The following is a 17,434-nucleotide window of genomic DNA, read 5'->3' as shown; positions in this document are numbered from 1 at the left end:
CAACTGCCAGTCCTGCAGGCTTTAAACCTGCCTGTTGCTTGGAGGTCATAAGTCCTCATTTTCAGAGTCCTCTTCTGCAGTGAGGAAGTTACATCTGTGACAAAATTACCTACACTCTCAAATCTGTGATACAAGTTCAAATTAATCAAGAAATGGATGGAACTAGGGCTTAAGCAAGGAGACGACATAGCTAGAGCTTGAGTTGGGAGCAAGACTCTTTTATACACTATCCCCAGGATAATTTCAAATATGTTACTGTTGATGGCTTCCACACCAAGAGAGATTTAACATTAAGTGAACTTGCGCAGCTCTGTTCTGGGCTTCCACCAGGTTATTTCAAAAGGAGAGCTTCCAAGCACTAACAGTACACAAGAAGACAAGAAGCATACAGGAAAAACAGAGCTCCAGAACACCTCCTTTCTAAGAATTCCACCTCTTCTGTCTCCCATTATCTCTTCTGTCTTACATGGCATAGACAGCTGTTTCCCATGAGGTCAGTTGGAGGCCTTAGTACAAGTGCAAGCCTGCTGGCTTTATTTGGGCCCCCAACTATATCCCTAAATAAAGGAGGATGACTGAATTACCAGTGACTTCACTGACCAACTTCTCCTATATGAAAATCTGAGGAGAAGTTTTGTGGACAATTAATGCTGGAGATGGTTCTCCAGTCTCTAGTCACATAATGAGTCTTGTCTTTGACCTGATGAGGCTTGTTGATTCAAATGTAAGCTTTCAGGCATTCCAAAATTTTCCAGGAGTTGTTCATAATGGTAGCCAAAACTTGCATTTTGAGGCAAAGGTTATCAGAGAGAACTGCCTGTTTGATGTCCTCAGCTACATCCAGATTTGCTCTTCCAATTTAATGTGAGCATAGTGGAGCTGTCCAAGTCACTGCAGAAGGTGCCAGTTTTGTTAAATTCATCTGTGCTGCAGTATCTTTGCCTTTCTACATGTTGCAATACAATGTGTTCTTCTGAACTTTCTTGCAGTACTCCTCTCCCACACTTCATCTGACAATCAGCATATGCACATGGAAGCTGTTTGTAGGCTTAGCTGGCCCCTCAGCTGTAAATTTTTCAGACTTTCCCTGTAGAATTCAGAGAAAATTTGATGTTGATAGTAGCTGTGCTCCAGCACTACCCAAATCTCAGCAGAAGCAAAGGATGATAAGTAAACTCCATAACTACTCACTTTAATATCCATCCAGAAGGCCATCTCACATAAGTAGTATAGGCTGGATTTGACTTCTAGAAGATCTTGGGCTTGGGGGAGCAGTACTTGGTCTCTGATGTCGAAGTTTCTCACTGTCACCATCCTGAGAAAATATTGTTATTCTCTATGCATCAGTCCAGTTCCTGCTACTCAAAGAATAAAATTAAGATTTCTTTATCTCCAACAGAAAAGTTGGTTTGGACCCTGTGAATTTTTGTTGCTGCTCTAGGATTCTGCAGTAATCACTGGCTTTGCGCTGCTGGGGGTAAGGCAGGGGTTATGGTTTCATGGGAGCAGAACAAAGCACATGCACGCTGATGTTCAAAAGATTCCCAACTCTGTAGTGTGAGACAATAGGATCCATATTGACAATAACCTTTGGAGCACAATAACTGACATGTAAGAAAGATTCTTCCTGAACTGTTCTGCTCACAGTGTGTGCTATTTTCTGGGAAGTTTTAAGAATGTTATCTTTCACATGGGTATTACAAAACACCTACTAACCAGTGTTTTATGAAAAGGGCTGTGAATTATTTAACAGATGTGGCTGAAACTCTTAGTAGCACCAGACGGATGAGAAAGCATGCCTGTATTTCACTTCCAATACACATATCTGGTTTCATGGCTAGTCTTTCTTGTTCACATTGGCTGGTTATAAACTGCAATAACCATCTTTTTTTTTTTAGTTAAATGGAAACCATTTGTGTCATTATAAGACTTTATCCTGACATACTTTGTCAACTGGACAGTTCCACATCACAGATTTAGAATATGTTAGACAAACTTTAATGTGATGACAATACTGTTGAAATCCATGGTAAAACTTTAGTTGGTTTTAGTGGAAGCAGCATGTAAGTGAATAGTTGTAGATTTTTGTTTCAATTAGCAGAAGTTGTATGCTGGAAGATGTGCTGCTTCCATCCTGTACGTAACAAGAACTAGAGAAGAAAAATCTATTCTAAGACTAGCTCTTCTTCTGTAATTGGTGTATGACCCCATCACTGTTAGTCATGTTTGTGTCTGTATAAAGGAAAAACAGATTCTTGCAATACAGAAACTTAAAAATAAATTGTGCTTCTTGTTTTATTGCATGTTTTCCAGTGAGTATTGCATATGCAACAGGGGGGAATGCAACTGTGGAGCTTACAGTGGACCTTGAGAGGCATTGTTTTAGGGAACAAAGAAATACACTTCTGAGACAAAAAAAGGCTTCACTAGTTCTTCTATTCTGATGTCATTAGCCTATGTGGATACTTTAAAGGTCTTTTTTTTTTAGACTTGCTAACTATTAAATGACTGCTTGCAATTGGAAACAGGTGCCCTTTTGCTCCTTTTAAAGAATGTATGCCAATATATGCTTTCGTAATTTTAGCTGTGATTGAATTAGAATAAAACTGTTCCCTAGTTGCAAGTTTGTTTCATTCAGTGTACACAGATACTTGTCTATAATACTGGCATTTTCAATTATTGAGTGGTCTTTTTTAAAAAAAAATTAAAACCACAGAACCTCTTTCTTACAACTATTACTTTTTTTTCAGGCAATAATAAATAGCACTATCACCCCCAACATGACATTTACTAAAACATCCCAGAAGTTTGGCCAATGGGCAGACAGCAGGGCAAATACAGTCTATGGCTTGGGATTTTCATCTGAACATCACCTTTCAAAAGTAAGTATGACCAATGACAACTATTTGCCCAGTCAAACAGCTTAAGAGTATTTGATTCCTGCTGGTTGTATCTTGACTCAGTGCTCACTATTGTTGCTATTTAAAAATAGTTTACAAAAAATGTTCTATATCCATCCTTATAATGTAAAAAGATGAGACAATATTGTTATAATACTTTGTTGCCTATGAATTTTCTTTTAACTGATTGAGGAAAGGAGGGAGATTTAAGCTATCATGGTGTATGCTGTTAATGCTTTCTAGATATTCACTCGTTAGTTTCGTTAGGTTTCTTTTCTTTAAAGTTGTTCTTCTTTTACAGGTTTTAATGATAGAATTTAAAGGAGTAGATTATGTAGTGTTTCTTCTGTGTTTCGATCTCCTAGAAGACAAATCTTGGTAGTCTTCATATGCATTTTTGTCTTTTAAGCTACATTAACTTTCACTTTTCTGCTGTGTAGTGCATGAAATTACAGATATTTCAACATGTGCAGGCTTAAAGTAAAGCCAGTGGGAAAAATATTCAATGTAAAAGAAAACTACATTTTCTTGTTGGAATACAAAAGTTGAAATTTTTACTAAAGAAACTCAATGCCCTATGAGGTTTTTTTATGGTCTACTTGTGCAGGAGGGAAGTCCACCTTAATCCAAGGAAAGCAGTAACTCCTTTTTCTCAAAGTGATGGTACGGTTCCTGTGAACGCCCTTTCTACAGTCCCTATTGTTATTGATACTACTCTGGTAGATGAGTCCAGGAAGCTGTAAAAACTGATGTTGTTTTTCTCCAGATGAGGAATTCTATTTTCAGTTTAAAAACATGTTTCTACATTAAACAGAGAATTTTCGTCTTTGAAATATACAAGAGATCTAGAAACCCAAATGCAATAAAAAGGAATGTATCATACATGTTTGAGTAAGGAATAATGGTTGGCTTGTTATTAAAAAAAACCTAAATAAACAAAAAAAAATCATACCAACCCTTCTGAGAAAGTTATTGTCACTATCCAAGGATAAGCATGGGCCTATCAGAAAACCATTAAAAAGAGAACTAGTACATCTGCTTTATTTGGACAGTGTGATACACTTGTAAGATTTCTTCCTTTCATAATCCAATAGCTTTCATTTCTACGAAGCAAAACAAGCCCAGGAAATTCTGAGTGATATTAATATTGAATATATGCATGTGCATTTGTGCATGTGTCATTGCTTCAGTGAACTTAGAAACTTTGTAATTTATTTAAATTGGTGTGTATGTCCTAGAGACACTTGCTTACCAACATGGTAATAACTTTTGTTAATATTTCAAAGGATTTAGCATAAATCATAATATCGTTTACCTTTCTCATATGCTAGCTTGTTTTCCTTAATCATGCTTCTTTGGAGGCAAAGTATCATGCTGTAGTCATGCATAGCCTATGTTTGCCTGCCTTTCAACACTGGGTTGTCCTTATCAGTGAAAATACTTTGATTTTTTTCATCTGTCCTTTCCTTTACTCTTTCCTTGCTCTGCCCAAGTGATACTTCCTTCTTAATTAGAATCATAGAATCTTTAAGGTTGGAAAAGACCTCTAAGATCATCAAGTCCAACCATCAAACCAACATCACCATGTCTACTAGACCATGTCCCAAAGTGCCATGTCTACATGTTTTTTGAACACCTCCAGGGATGGTGACTCCACCACCTCTCTGGGCAGCCTATTCCAATGCCTGACAACCCTTTCGGTGAAGAAATTCTTCCTAATATCCAATCTAAACCTCCCCTGATGCAACTTGAGGCCATTTCCTCTTGTCCTTTCACTAGTTACTTGGGAGAAGAGACCAACACCCACCTGGCTACAACCTCCTTTGAGGTAGTTGTAGAGAGCAATAAGGTCTCCCCTCAGCCTCCTCTTCTCCAGGCTAAACAACCCCAGTTCCCTCAGCCGCTCCTTGTAAGACTTGTGCTCTAGACCCTTCACCAGCTTCATTGCCCTTCTCTGGACATGCTCCAGCACCTCAATGTCCTTCTTATACTGAGGGGCCCAAACCTGAACACAGTACGCGAGGTGCAGCCTCAGCAGAGCCGAGTACAGGGGCATGATCTCATCCCTATTCCTGCTGGCCACACTATTCCTGATACAAGCCAGGATGCTGTTGGCCTTCTTGGCCACCTGGGCACACTGCTGGCTCATGTTCAGCTGGCTGTCAACCAGTACCCCCAGGTCCTTTTCTGCCAGGCAGCTTTCCAGCCACTCTTCCCCAAGCCTGTAGCTTGCATGGGGTTGTTGTGACCGAAGTGCAGGACCTGGCACTTGGCCTTGTTAAACCTCATACAGTTGGCCTTGGCCCATCAATGCAGCCTGTCCATATCCCTCTGCAGAGCCTTCCTACCTTTGAGCAGATCAACGCTCCCACCCAATTTGGTGTCTTACTGAGGGTGCATTCAATCATCATCATTGATAAAGATATTTATTAAACAATCACTCATATCTCACTTTCACTCTTCCAATTCTCTTCCCCATCCCATTCGGGGGGGTGGAGTGAGCAAGCGGCTGCGTGGTGCTTAGTTGCCAGATGAGGCTAAACTATGACACATTATAGTCAGGTTTACCAGAGCACTCTTCGGTACACCTAGCATTGTAGGACATGAAATCTAATTTAGGGCTCAAGGTACTACTAAATATTAGTAATAGTGCTAACAAACAAACTGTATTAATGGATTTGTTCAGAAACAGGTTGCTTCCAGAAGTTACCTTAAAAATCGATTCTGGAACTTCTTTTCTCTACTTGGTTTATCAAAGTCCCTAAGTGAACAGCCCTGTTGTATGTAATTTATTTTGCAGTAGTGTCTCTGGGCCCCAATGAAATATTTCAAGTTCCAGGGAGCAAAAGACGACCTGCAACCACAAAAAACTTAGTTTAGTCTGTGACTGATATCAACACGTTAATGAAGCAAATAATAAGATATAATAAAAGTCATGTCTTCTAATAAACTGGTTATTGTCTGCTTATCTATGTCACTCTAAAAACCCAGATGATTTCCAAAGCATATATCAGGTGTTTGACTTTTGGACTATTCCTTTTTGGTTCATGTGCCTTTGTCCTCCTAAACTAATTACTAGGTATCCTGGTTTCAGCTAGGATAGAGGTAATTTTCACCAGAAGCTGGGATGGGACACAGCTAGGACAGGTGGTGACCCAAATTGGCCAAAGGGGATATTCCATAACATATGATGTAATCCTCAGCATAAAAGAGGGCTAGTCGGGGAGAGGCGGCATGGCTCGAGGATGGTCTGAATGGTCCGGTTTTGGGACAGATCTGAGCATGCAGTCTGAGTTATACAGTCATTGGGTGTGAAACTGCATTGTGTATCACCTGCTTTGTATATTCTAAGTATTGTTGTTATTTCCCTCTCCCTTTGCTGTCCCGGTAAACTGTCCTTATCCCAACGCATGAGGTTTTGCCTTTGTCTTTCCCATTCTCCTCCCCATCCCGCTGGGGGGGGAGAGGTGAGCGAATGCCCATGTGATGCTCAGGTGCCAGCTGGGGCTAAACCACAACAGTCCTTTTTGGTGCCCAATGTGGGGCACGAAGGGTTGAGATAACGACAGATCTGACCAAAGTGTGTTAAAACAAAATTGTTATAAGCATTTATTGTATTATTTTAAACAGCTGCTGGTCACAATGGTGTTTTGTTTGTTCACGTGGCTGTGGTATCTAAACCTTTACTTGCTGTATGTACTCCTTGCAATGCTGTTTATCACCTCCGGGAGAGGGGCCCGGATTCTCATTTTGCTGTACTATGTGATATCAAGTTATGATAACATCAATGGTCACGAGCTTAGGTTGGTATTTGTATGGGGCCTTGCTGTCATGCCCGTACCTCGGATGACATCTTTTTGAATTGATTAATAATTGCACCCAATCTATGGGGAAGGCAAGGGGGGGATACTTTTTCCCACTCTTTCACTTCCCCTTTTCCCTTCAGGCTAGTCACAACAGCTTTTGAGAATTTGAATACCCTTGGGATGTTCAAGCCAGAATGCTCTTATTGCTATGTCTCCTGAATGTGTTTCAAGTCCTGTTCAGGGTTACAAAAAATTGTTTTAAGAGTACCACACAGGGATCTTCCCTGAGGCTGAATAGTCAGGGCTGGCATGGCATGTGGGAGAATATGGGTGGGTATCTAGAGACCTTCTCACCCCCAATGGTTTGGAGCTTCACTCCCAAACAACTGCAAGACCCTGATAAAGTGGTAGAATATTTGAAAGGAATGCTGTGGCTATTCTAAGGAGGCACAACTTACCGCACTGTGCTGGGCCCTGGCCACGATCTACCAAACGCTGCGTAACAGTAGGCAGCGCCATCAGGGGGAAGAGAGGGAAAACAGACCCACAGGCACTGTGGCTACCCAAACCCCAGCAACAGGCACTGCAGCTACTCAAACCCCCACAACAGACACTGTGGCTACTCAAACCCTGGTGACAGGCAGTGCAGCTAACCCAAAAAACGAACTCGTACCGGTATCAGTCAACCCTATACAGAAGAAGAAATACACAAAGAAATCAGTTCGCTTAGTGAAGGATGACGATGAACCTGGACCATCACGAGAACAGGAAGAAGAGCCAGAACCAGAGGTAATCACCCGATCCCTGTCCCTGAGTGAGCTGTGAGATATGAGAAAAGATTTCAGCTGCCTTCCAGGGGAGCACATCATTACCTGGCTGCTCTGCTGCTGGGATAACGGGGCCAGTAGCCTGGAACTGGAGGGCAGGGAGGCCAAACAGCAGCTGGGATCCCTGTCTAGGGAAGGGGGCATTGACAAGGCAATTGGGAAAAAGGCACAAGACCTCAGCCTCTGGAGGTGACTTCTTTGAAGCATGAAAGGAAAGGTATCCCCCTTCAGTGAAGATGTACGTCGTCCAGGTAAGTGGGCCAGGATGGAGGGGAGTATTGAGTACCTGAGGGAATTAGCTGTGCAGGAGATGGTTTATTATGACCCGGACAACACACAGTTACCCACAGATCCTGATGAAGTCCAATGTACCGGATCCATGTGGCGGAAGTTTGTACGGAGCCATCGTATGCCAACTCACTGGCAGTAATGGACTGGAAAAGCAAACAAGCACAAACAGTGGATGAAGTGGCTGGCTGACTCTGGCAATACGAAGAAAGTCTCTCTTCCTCCCTCGTCTCGGCTGTGGAGAAACTGTCCCAGGAGGTCCAGCAACTCAAAGAGGATATATCTTACTCCCCACCTGTACAGACCCAGATTTCAGCTGTTAGGAGTAAGCGTTCCTCTGCTCCAGAGAGGGGATATAGAAGTGACGCACCACGAGGCACCCTGTGGTTTTACCTGCGCGACCACGGAGAGGACATAAGGAAGTGGGATGGAAAACCTACCTCAGCCCTACAGGCATGAGTACATGAGCTGCAAGGCAAGACAGCTGTAAAAAGGGACTCTTCCAGAAAGAATGCTGCTCCAGTTTCCACCGGGCAGCCCCCCAGATCAAGTGAAAGGCCCGATCGCACTGATGATCCTCTTCAAGGGAATTCTAAGTCCTTTTTTCAAGAAGTGAGTAGTGACTGTGATGAGCAGGATTAGAGGGGCCCTGCCTCCAGCCAGGTGGAGGAAAGGGACAACAGGGTTTATTGGACTGTGTGGATCCGATGGCCTGGCACGTCAGATCCACAGGAGTACAAGGCCCTAGTGGACACCGGTGCACAGTGTACTTTAATGCCATCCAGCTCTGAAGGGGTGGAAGCGATATCTATTTCTGGTGTGACAGGGGGATCCCAACAGTTGACTCTGCTGGAGGCTGAAGTGAGTCTAACTGGGAATGAGTGGCAAAAGCACCCCATTGTGACTGGCCCAGAGGCTCCGTGCATCCTGGGCATAGACTACCTCCGGAAAGGGTATTTCGAAGACCCAAAAGGATACTGGTGGGCTTTCAGTATAGCTTTCTTGGAGACAGAGGAAATTTAACCATTGTCTACTTTGCTCAGTCTCTTGGAGGACCCTTCTGTTGTAGGGTTGCTGAGGGTTGAAGAGCAACAGGTGCCAATTGCTACCACAACTGTGCACCGGCGGCAATACTGCACTAACAGAGACTCCCTGGTTCCCATTCCTAAGCTGATTCGTCAACTGGAAGGTCAGGGAGTGATCAGCAGAACCCGCTCACCCTTTAACAGTCCCATATGGCCAGTGCGGAAGTCCAATGGAGAGTGGAAGCTGACAGTAGAATATCATCATGACCTGAATGAAATCACGCCACTGATGGGTGCTGCCGTGCCATACATGCTGTAACTTCAGTATGAACTGCAATGAAAGGCAGACAAGTGGTACGCCACGATTGATATTGCTAATGTGTTTTTCTCAATCCCTTTGGCAGCAGAGTGCAGGCCACAGTTTGCCTTCACTTGGAGGGGCGTCCAGTACACCTGGAATCGACTGCCCCAGGGGTGGAAACACAGCCCCACCATTTGCCATGGACTGATCCAGACTGCACTGGAAAAGGGTGAAGGCCCAGAGCACCTGCAATACATTGATGACATCATTGTATGGGGCAACTCAGCAGAGGAAGTTTCTGAGAAGGGGAAGAAAATAATCCAAATCCTGCTGCAGGCTGGCTTTGCCATAAACCGAAGTAAGGTGAAGGGGCCTGCGCAGGAAATCCAGTTTTTAGGAATAGGATGGCAAGATAGGTGTTGTCAGATCCCAATGGATGCAATCAACAAAATAGCAGCCATGTCTCCACCAACCAACAAATTAGAAACACAGGCTTTCTTAGGCGTTGTGAGTTTTGGACAAATGCATATTCCAAATTTCAGTCTTGATTGTAAGTCCTCTCTATCATGTAACCCAGAAGAAGAATGGTTTCAGAGGAGGCCCTGAGCAATGACAAGCCTTTGAACAAATTGAACAGGAAATAGTTCATGCAGTAGCCCTTGGGCCAGTTCAAGCAGGACCAGATGTAAAGAATGTGCTCTACACCGCAGCCAGGGAGAATGGCCCTACCTGGAGTCTCTGGCAGAAAGCACCAGGGGAGACTCGAGGTTGACCCCTGGGGTTTTGGAGTTAAGGATACAGAGGATCTGAGGCCTGCTACACTCCAACTGAAAAAGAGATATTGGCAGCCTATGAAGGGGTTTGACCTGCTTCAGAGGTGATTGGCACTGAAGCACAGCTCCTCTTGGCACCCCAACTACTAGTGCTGGGCTGGATGTTCAAAGAGAGGGTCCCCTCTACACATCATGCAACCGATGCTACATGGAGTAAGTGGGTCGCACTGATCACACAGTGGGCTTCAATAGGAAAACCCCACTGCCCAGGAGTCTTGGAAGTGATTATGGACTGGCCAGAAGGTAAAGACTTTGGAGTATCACCAGAGGAGGAGGTGACACGTGCTGAAGAAGCCCCACTGTATAATAAACTAACAGAAGATGAGATGTCATACGCCCTCTTCACTGATGGGTCCTGTCGCATTGTGGGAAAGCATCGAAGGTGGAAGGCCGCTGTATGGAGTCCTATACAATGAGTTGCAGAAGCTGCTGAAGGAGAAGGTGAATCGAGCCAGTTTGCAGAGGTGAAAGCCATCCAGCTGGCTTTAGACATTGCTGAACAAGAAAAGTGGCCGATGTTCTACCTCTGTACTGACTCGTGAATGGTGGCCAATGCCCTGTGGGGGTGGTTACAGCAGTGGAAGCAGAGCAACTGGCAGCGCACAGGCAAACCCATCTGGGCTCCTGAATTATTGCAGAAAGATATTGCTGCCCGACTATAGAAGCTCGTTGTAAAGGTATGTCATGTAGATGCCCATGTACCCAAGAGTTGAGCCACTGAGGAACATCAGAACAACCAGCAGGTGGATCAGGCTGCCAAGATTGAAGTGGCTCAGGTGGATTTGGACTAGCAATGTAAAAGTGAATTATTTGCAGCTCGGTGGGCCCATGACACCTCAGGCCATCAAGGAAGAGATGCAACATTGTGGTGGGTTAACCCTGGCTGAGGGCCAGGTGCCCACCAGAGCCGCTCCATCACTCCCCTCTTTCATTAGACAGGGGAGAAAAAGTACAATGAAAGAAAACTTACGGGTTGAGATAAGGACAGGGAGAGATCATTCTCTAATTATCATCACGAGCAAAACAGACGGAACTTAGAAAGGGAATTCATCTTATTTATTACTAAGCAAAACAGAGTAGAGGAATGAGAAATAAAACCAAATCTTAAAAACACCTCCCCCCACCCCTCCCATCTTCCTGGGCTCAACTTCACTCCAGGCTTCAACCTCCTCCCCCCTCAGTGGCACAGGGGGACGGGGAGTGGGGGTTACGGTCAGTTCATCACGCAGTGTTTCTGCCGCTTCTTCATCCTCAGGGGGAGGACTCATCGTTCCCCTGCTTCGGCGTGGGGTCCCTCTCACGGGAGACAGTCCTTCACGACCTTCTCCAACGTGAGTCTCCTCCACGGGGTGCAGACCTTCAGGAGCAGACTGCACCAGCGTGGGTCCCCCACGGGGTCACAAGTCCTGCCAGCAAACCTGCTCTGGCGTGGGCTCCTCTCTCCACGGATCCACAGGTCCTGCCAGGAGCTTGCTCTAGTGTAGGCTTCCCACGGGGTCACAGCCTCCTTCAGGTGCCTCCACCTGCTCCGGCATGGGGTCCTCCATGGGCTGCAGGTGGAATCGCTACACCCCCTCATCCTCCCTCCATGGGCTGCAGGGGGACAGCCTGCTTCACCATGGTCTTCACCACGGGCTGCAGGGGAATCTTGCTCCGGCGCCTGGAGCACCTCCTCCCCCTCCTTCTGCACTGACCTTGGTGTCTGCAGATGTTCTTACATCTTCTCACTCCTCTCTCTGGCTGCAAAAGCTCTCTCTAACTGTTTTTTGTCTTTCTTAAATATGTTATCACAGAGGCGCTGATTGGCTTGGCCTTGGCCAGCGCCGGGTCTGTCTTGGAGCCAGCTGGCATTGGCTCTATCAGACACAGGGGAAGCTTCTAGCAGCTTCTCACAGAAGCCACCCCTGTAGCCTGCCCGGCTACCAAAACCTTGCCATGCAAACCAGCACAAACATATAAATGGGCCCGTGATCGATGGGGTGGACTGGACTATGGACTTTGTCTTACAGGTTATCCATTATTGTGAAACATGCGCTGCAATCAAGCAAGCCAAGCGGGTAAAGCCTTTCTGGTATGGACGATGATGGCTGAAATATAAATATGGAGAGGCCTGGCAAATTGACTGCATCACAGAACCACAAACCCGCCAAGGCAAGTGTTATGTACTTACAATGGTGGAAGCAATCTCTGGATGGCTGGAATCCTATCCCATGTCCCATGCCACTGCCCGGAACACTATCCTGTGGTGACATGGCACCCCAGAAAGAATTGAGTCAGACAACAGGACTCATTTTTGGAACAACCTCATAGACACCTGGGTGAAAGAGCATGGCATTGAGTGGGTATATCACATCCCCTGCCATGCACCAGCCTCTGGGAAAATCAAATGATATAATGGACTGCTAAAGACTACGCTGAGAGAAATGTTTGGTGGAACCTTTAAAGATTGGGATACACGTGTAGCAAAGGCCACCTGGTTAGTTAACTCTAGGGGGTGTAGAAATTGAGCTTGCCCTGCCCAGTCGAAACTTCCACATACTGTAGAAGGGGATAAAATCCCCATAGAATGCATGAAGAATATGTTGGGGAAGACCGTCTGGGTTATCCTTGCTTTAGACAAAGGCAAACCCATCCGTGGGACTGCTTTTGCTTAAGGACCTGTGTGCACTTGGTGGATGATGCTGAAGGATGGGGAAGTCCGATGTGTACATCAAGGGGGTTTGATTTTGAGTGAGAATAGCCAATAAATTAAATTGTGTGATGTTAATTGCTAAATAACCCTGTCATTGTATGTCATCATTGCTACAATTGCTATATGCTGTATCACTGGTATTACAGTAGGAATCACCCAATTAATGAAGGATAAATATTCATGAAACTAAACAACACTGCGATGATGGAACTAGAACTGGACACAGCCACCAGTGTCCAGCAACTTCCTTGAAATCGACATCTTCAGCCCACATACTGTGAGCATGGATCGCGCCTGGTATATCTGGTGTGAGCTCTGGATGCAGCATGCAAAAAAAATCCAACAATAGACACCATCGCTCCTGCCCTGAGACACTGTTTTGACAGATGGAGCCCAAAGTCATGGACTAAATTAATTGAACGGACATTTCAGAGAGATGGCCTATAGACTAAGGGAATGATATCTCTGTGTGTGTGTATATATATCTCAAAGACAGGGAAAACGGTGGTGATTAATTGGCAGGTGCAGTATCTGACTATGACATAGATGGTATAGAATTAAGGGATGGATAATGTCCTGGTTTCGGCTAGGATAGAGTTACCAGAAGCTGGGATGGGACGCAGCCAGGACAGGTGACCCAAACTAGCCAAAGGGAGTATTCCATAACATATGATGTAATGCTCAGCATAAAAGAGGGCTAGTCGGGGAGGGACGGCGTGGCTTGGGGACAGTCTGAATGGTCTGGTTTCGGGATGAGTCTGAGCATGCAGTCTGAATTATATGGTCATTGGGTGTGAAAGTGCATTGTGTATCAATCACCTGCTTTGTATATTCTAAATATTATTGTTGTTATTTCTCTCTGCCTTTGCTGTTCCAGTAAACTGTCCTTATCTCAACCCACGAGGTTTACCTTTTTCTTCCCGTTCTCCTCCCCATCCTGCTGGGGGGGAGAAGTGAGCGAGCGTCCGTGTGGTGCTCAGCTGCCGACTAGGGCTAAACCACGATGCTAGGGTAGTGTGAAACAGCGGTAACCTCTTTCTGGATGATTATTGTGATTGTGAGAATTATTGGAGCAAGACTGCCTGGCACTCTAATCAACTTTGCACAGAAACGGTATAGCAGAAAATTAATTAAACATTTGTTTATCTTCATGAGACCTTTTCTCAATATGTCAGACCACACATTCATCTCAAGATTGTTCCATCAGGAGTCAGGCAGAAGTAAGTGATACCTAAAAGATGATTTCTGTGTTGAAGAATACTCCTTTCACAGGATCAGGATTTCCTATCACAGTCTCTCTTGCTGCTGCAGTAAGAGGAATAGACTGTCCCATGATATTCAGAGAAGACTGAGGCTAATTTCTCAATCAGAGTATAAATCTGTGCTTTTGATAGTATGCTGCCGAATGAGAAGAAATATTCCTTGTTAGTATTGCTGCTTTATCCCTTTGAATTAGTTGGCTTGATTTATTCCAAATAACTTAAGAGTATGCTAAATGCCAAAAGGACCATCACAGGTATTTGTGAGATCCTCTTGTAGTCTCCCTCCACAATTTTTCTGTCTTTTCCTTAAATTATTAATCCTCCAGAGAACCCTTCCTTTCATACCATGAGATCTCATCTTTGTTATTTAGGAATTTTATCAAGAAAGTGCTATTATCTATCACCTGACTGCCTCAAGTAATTCTAGTAAATTTGTGAAAATTTCCTCTATGTTAGCCTTGTTGGTTTTTTCTTAGAATATTATCTATCTATCTGTCTATTCATTATGTATATAGATTTTTTACACTTTCTACCACTGTGATACAGAAGATCATATTTACTGCCTTGTATGTCTTCAGGCATTCTAAACCTCAGTGTCATGTTTTCTCACTTACCAGTCCTCTGTTCCTAAAGCTGATTTAAATAATAGGTTATCCATCAGATTTTGAGGTCTCTCTACAACTCTTAAATGAGTATCATCCAGTTCTGGTGATCTGTTGCCAGTTTTATTATCTGTTCTGAGACCATTTTGATGCTGAATTAGAGTTTCAGGATGGTATATTTTGTCTCCTTCTATATTCAGGAAATGTATGCTTTTAAATAACCTGACAGTTGAAATATAGGATACCAGTGGAGAGAAATACTTCCTCAAATATTAATAGTCTAACAGGAGAAGTAAAGACAATAAGGTTTTTTAGATCTTGAATAGCAAATGAAGTTCTGATTGAAAATAGTTGAGGAGTTTGTCACACAAAGGTAGCCTTCATCCCTTCTAAATACACGCAGTGCAAAACAATTTCTTTGTATGCTGCTGCCAGAGAGATTTAGAAGCTGTTGGTGAAGTTTCCAATGCTTTTGCAGAATTATTTCAGTCTTAAGCTGATCATAATAAGATCATGTAAAGAAGTCATTATCTCACTCTACTCAGCACTTGTCAGGCCACACCTGGAATATTGTGTTCAGTTTTGGTCCCCACTATACAAAAAAGATGTGAACAGGCTGGAGAGGGTCCAGAGGAGGGCCACCAGGATGATCAAAGGACTGGAAAACCTGCCATATGAGGAAAGGCTGGGAGAATTGGGTTTGTTCAGCCTTGAGAAAAGAAGGCTTAGGGGTGACCTCATCACCATGTTTCAGTACTTAAAGGATGGCTACAAAGAAGATGGAGACTCCCTTTTTACAAGGAGTCACATGGAAAAGATGAGGGGTAATGGGTTCAAGTTACTCCTGGGGACATTCCAATTGGACTCTAGAGGAAAATTTTTCACAATGAGAACAATCAGTCATTGGAATAATCTCACCAGGGAAGTGGATTCCCCAACATTGGACACTTTTATGATTCGACTGGATGGGGTGCAGGGCCATCTTGTCTAGACGGAGCCTTTGCCAAGAAATGTTGGACCAGATGATCCTTGAGGTCCCTTCCAACCTGGGATTCTATGATTCTGTGCTTCTATCTTCTGTATAAAAGCAGTAGCAAGCAAAAATGAATGCTTGGCTACTATAGCTATTACTGTAGTGTCAAGCTGAGATCTATGAAGCCAAATTTTTCTCTAGCCGGAGAATCTAGGCCCTATTCTTAATAAATTAATTTAATCTATCAAGTTTAAGAGTGAATGTATTTCTAAATTGCTCCTTTAGCTATTTTCTGGAAGAGGTATGTGTAGCAGAGAAATCGAGCAAGAAATGGCAGTTCAACGTGAAATTCTTGAATTTAATTTCAGTATATGTGTTTAGTTCAATGAATTTGTTCTTTAACTTGATTGATGTCAATGAACAATCAAGAAATGAACTTGACTCAATATTCCCACTGCTGTTTTCTTAATTAGCTACTGAAATTATAAATGCTGTTAAAATTTGGGAAGAAATTAGTATTGTTTCAGTCATGAAAGAATGAAGCCCATTGAAGGCTCTAGGCTAGTAGTGACCACAGTAGGCTTCAGAACCAGATCATTCGTTGTCAGGAAGACAGTAAAAGCTGAATCTGAAAGCATCTGTGCAAGGCAGCTTATCACTATTATTAGCCTTATATGAGGTGGGTTTTTTAACACTATCAATCAGCAACAAATTAAACTTTGTTGCATCATAATTTTCCTGTCATATAAACAGAGTACACTATGTCTGAAAGGTATGTCACTGTGTAACTCTTAAATGAGTATCTAATAAGGAGAAAAATTAAAAAATTCTACTGACAGAATTTGACTTTGTAAAATGTTAAGTACAACATTCTGTTCTGCATGTAATATAAATACTTCATGCCTACTCTTTCTCTTTTTCCTTTTTTTTTTAAAAAAATTTATACCTTCAGTTTGCGGAAAAATTTCAGGAATTCAAAGAAGCTGCACGACTAGCAAAGGAAAAATCACAAGAAAAGATGGAGCTAACAAGTACACCCTCTCAAGTGAGTCTTATTGCTTGATTCAAGTCTAGTACTTCATTGTGCTACCGACTGTATCTTATACACGCACGTTGTATTAAAAATGAACAGGGTACTTCACAGTTTCCCTGAATCCTCTCAGCAGTCAGCTAGAAGTGTCAAGAAGTCTAAGAATGCATTTAATATACATTGCAGAAGTGTCAAAGGAGCTTGCTTTAATATAAAATTGGCCTTTTGTTTATTCCCATCCCTTTCTTTGAGCTTTCCCCAGAAAATATGAGTAAAGATGGTGAGCAGTTATGTAAGTAAATCTACAGTAATGATCTTTTGTGTTTTTTCTTATTGTATCTATGAAACTTCAGGCAATGCACTGTAAAGGACTTCATATAAGAATCATTACAACAAAAATTGAAGTTAAAACAGCAAACTATTTTTACTTATTTCCTCTTGTTGTAGTATTCATTTGTGAAATGTGTTGAAGGAAGATGACAGATTAACATGTGGGTTCTGGAGTTTAATTGCAGTTAGCCATGTTGTAAAAGAGTTTATAAAAGACATCTCAAAACATGAACTGGGTTAATATAGGCCTAACAGGAGGATAAATTAATATAGTCATATTTACATTAGTCATGCCTAAACTTAATTTACTTGAAAATGGATACTTTGAATTTGCTTTGAAAAGAGAAATTGCATGAGGCTTTTATGCCCCTCCAGTGTTTCTGGCTCTGTGTGTAGCTATTTGTTTTATTTTAAGCAATAGTGAAGACAAGACTAATTCCTTATCTTGGAGGATGAAGCAGCTTTAAAACTACAGCAGGGGTTCCTGAGCTGAGTAGGATTAATGCAGCTGAGGTTTTTTTTTCTGGGGAGTGCATCTTCATTCATTGAATCAGTGCATCTCTTG

The 17,434-nt window shown here is 43.1% G+C and overlaps 1 protein-coding gene across 3 annotated transcripts in view; it reads left to right on the top strand.

Moving 5' to 3' along the window:
* The window catches only part of LOC104643370 (homer protein homolog 1), a 125,580-nt gene that overhangs the window by 36,610 nt on the left and 71,536 nt on the right, over nt 1–17,434 (top strand). For 2 of the 3 annotated variants that reach the window (XM_075739049.1, XM_075739051.1), the window contains exons 3-4: nt 2,751–2,882; nt 16,462–16,554. In XM_075739049.1, coding sequence (XP_075595164.1) covers nt 2,751–2,882; nt 16,462–16,554 — 225 coding nt within the window. The remainder of the gene's footprint in view (nt 1–2,750; nt 2,883–16,461; nt 16,555–17,434) is intronic. The other variant, XM_075739050.1, reaches the window with a different exon arrangement.

This window comes from Balearica regulorum, chromosome W (genome assembly GCF_011004875.1).
Source record: "Balearica regulorum gibbericeps isolate bBalReg1 chromosome W, bBalReg1.pri, whole genome shotgun sequence".
NCBI lineage: Eukaryota > Metazoa > Chordata > Aves > Gruiformes > Gruidae > Balearica > Balearica regulorum.
Note: the sequence above shows the minus strand (reverse complement) of the source record. Positions and strands in the feature narration are given on the sequence as shown.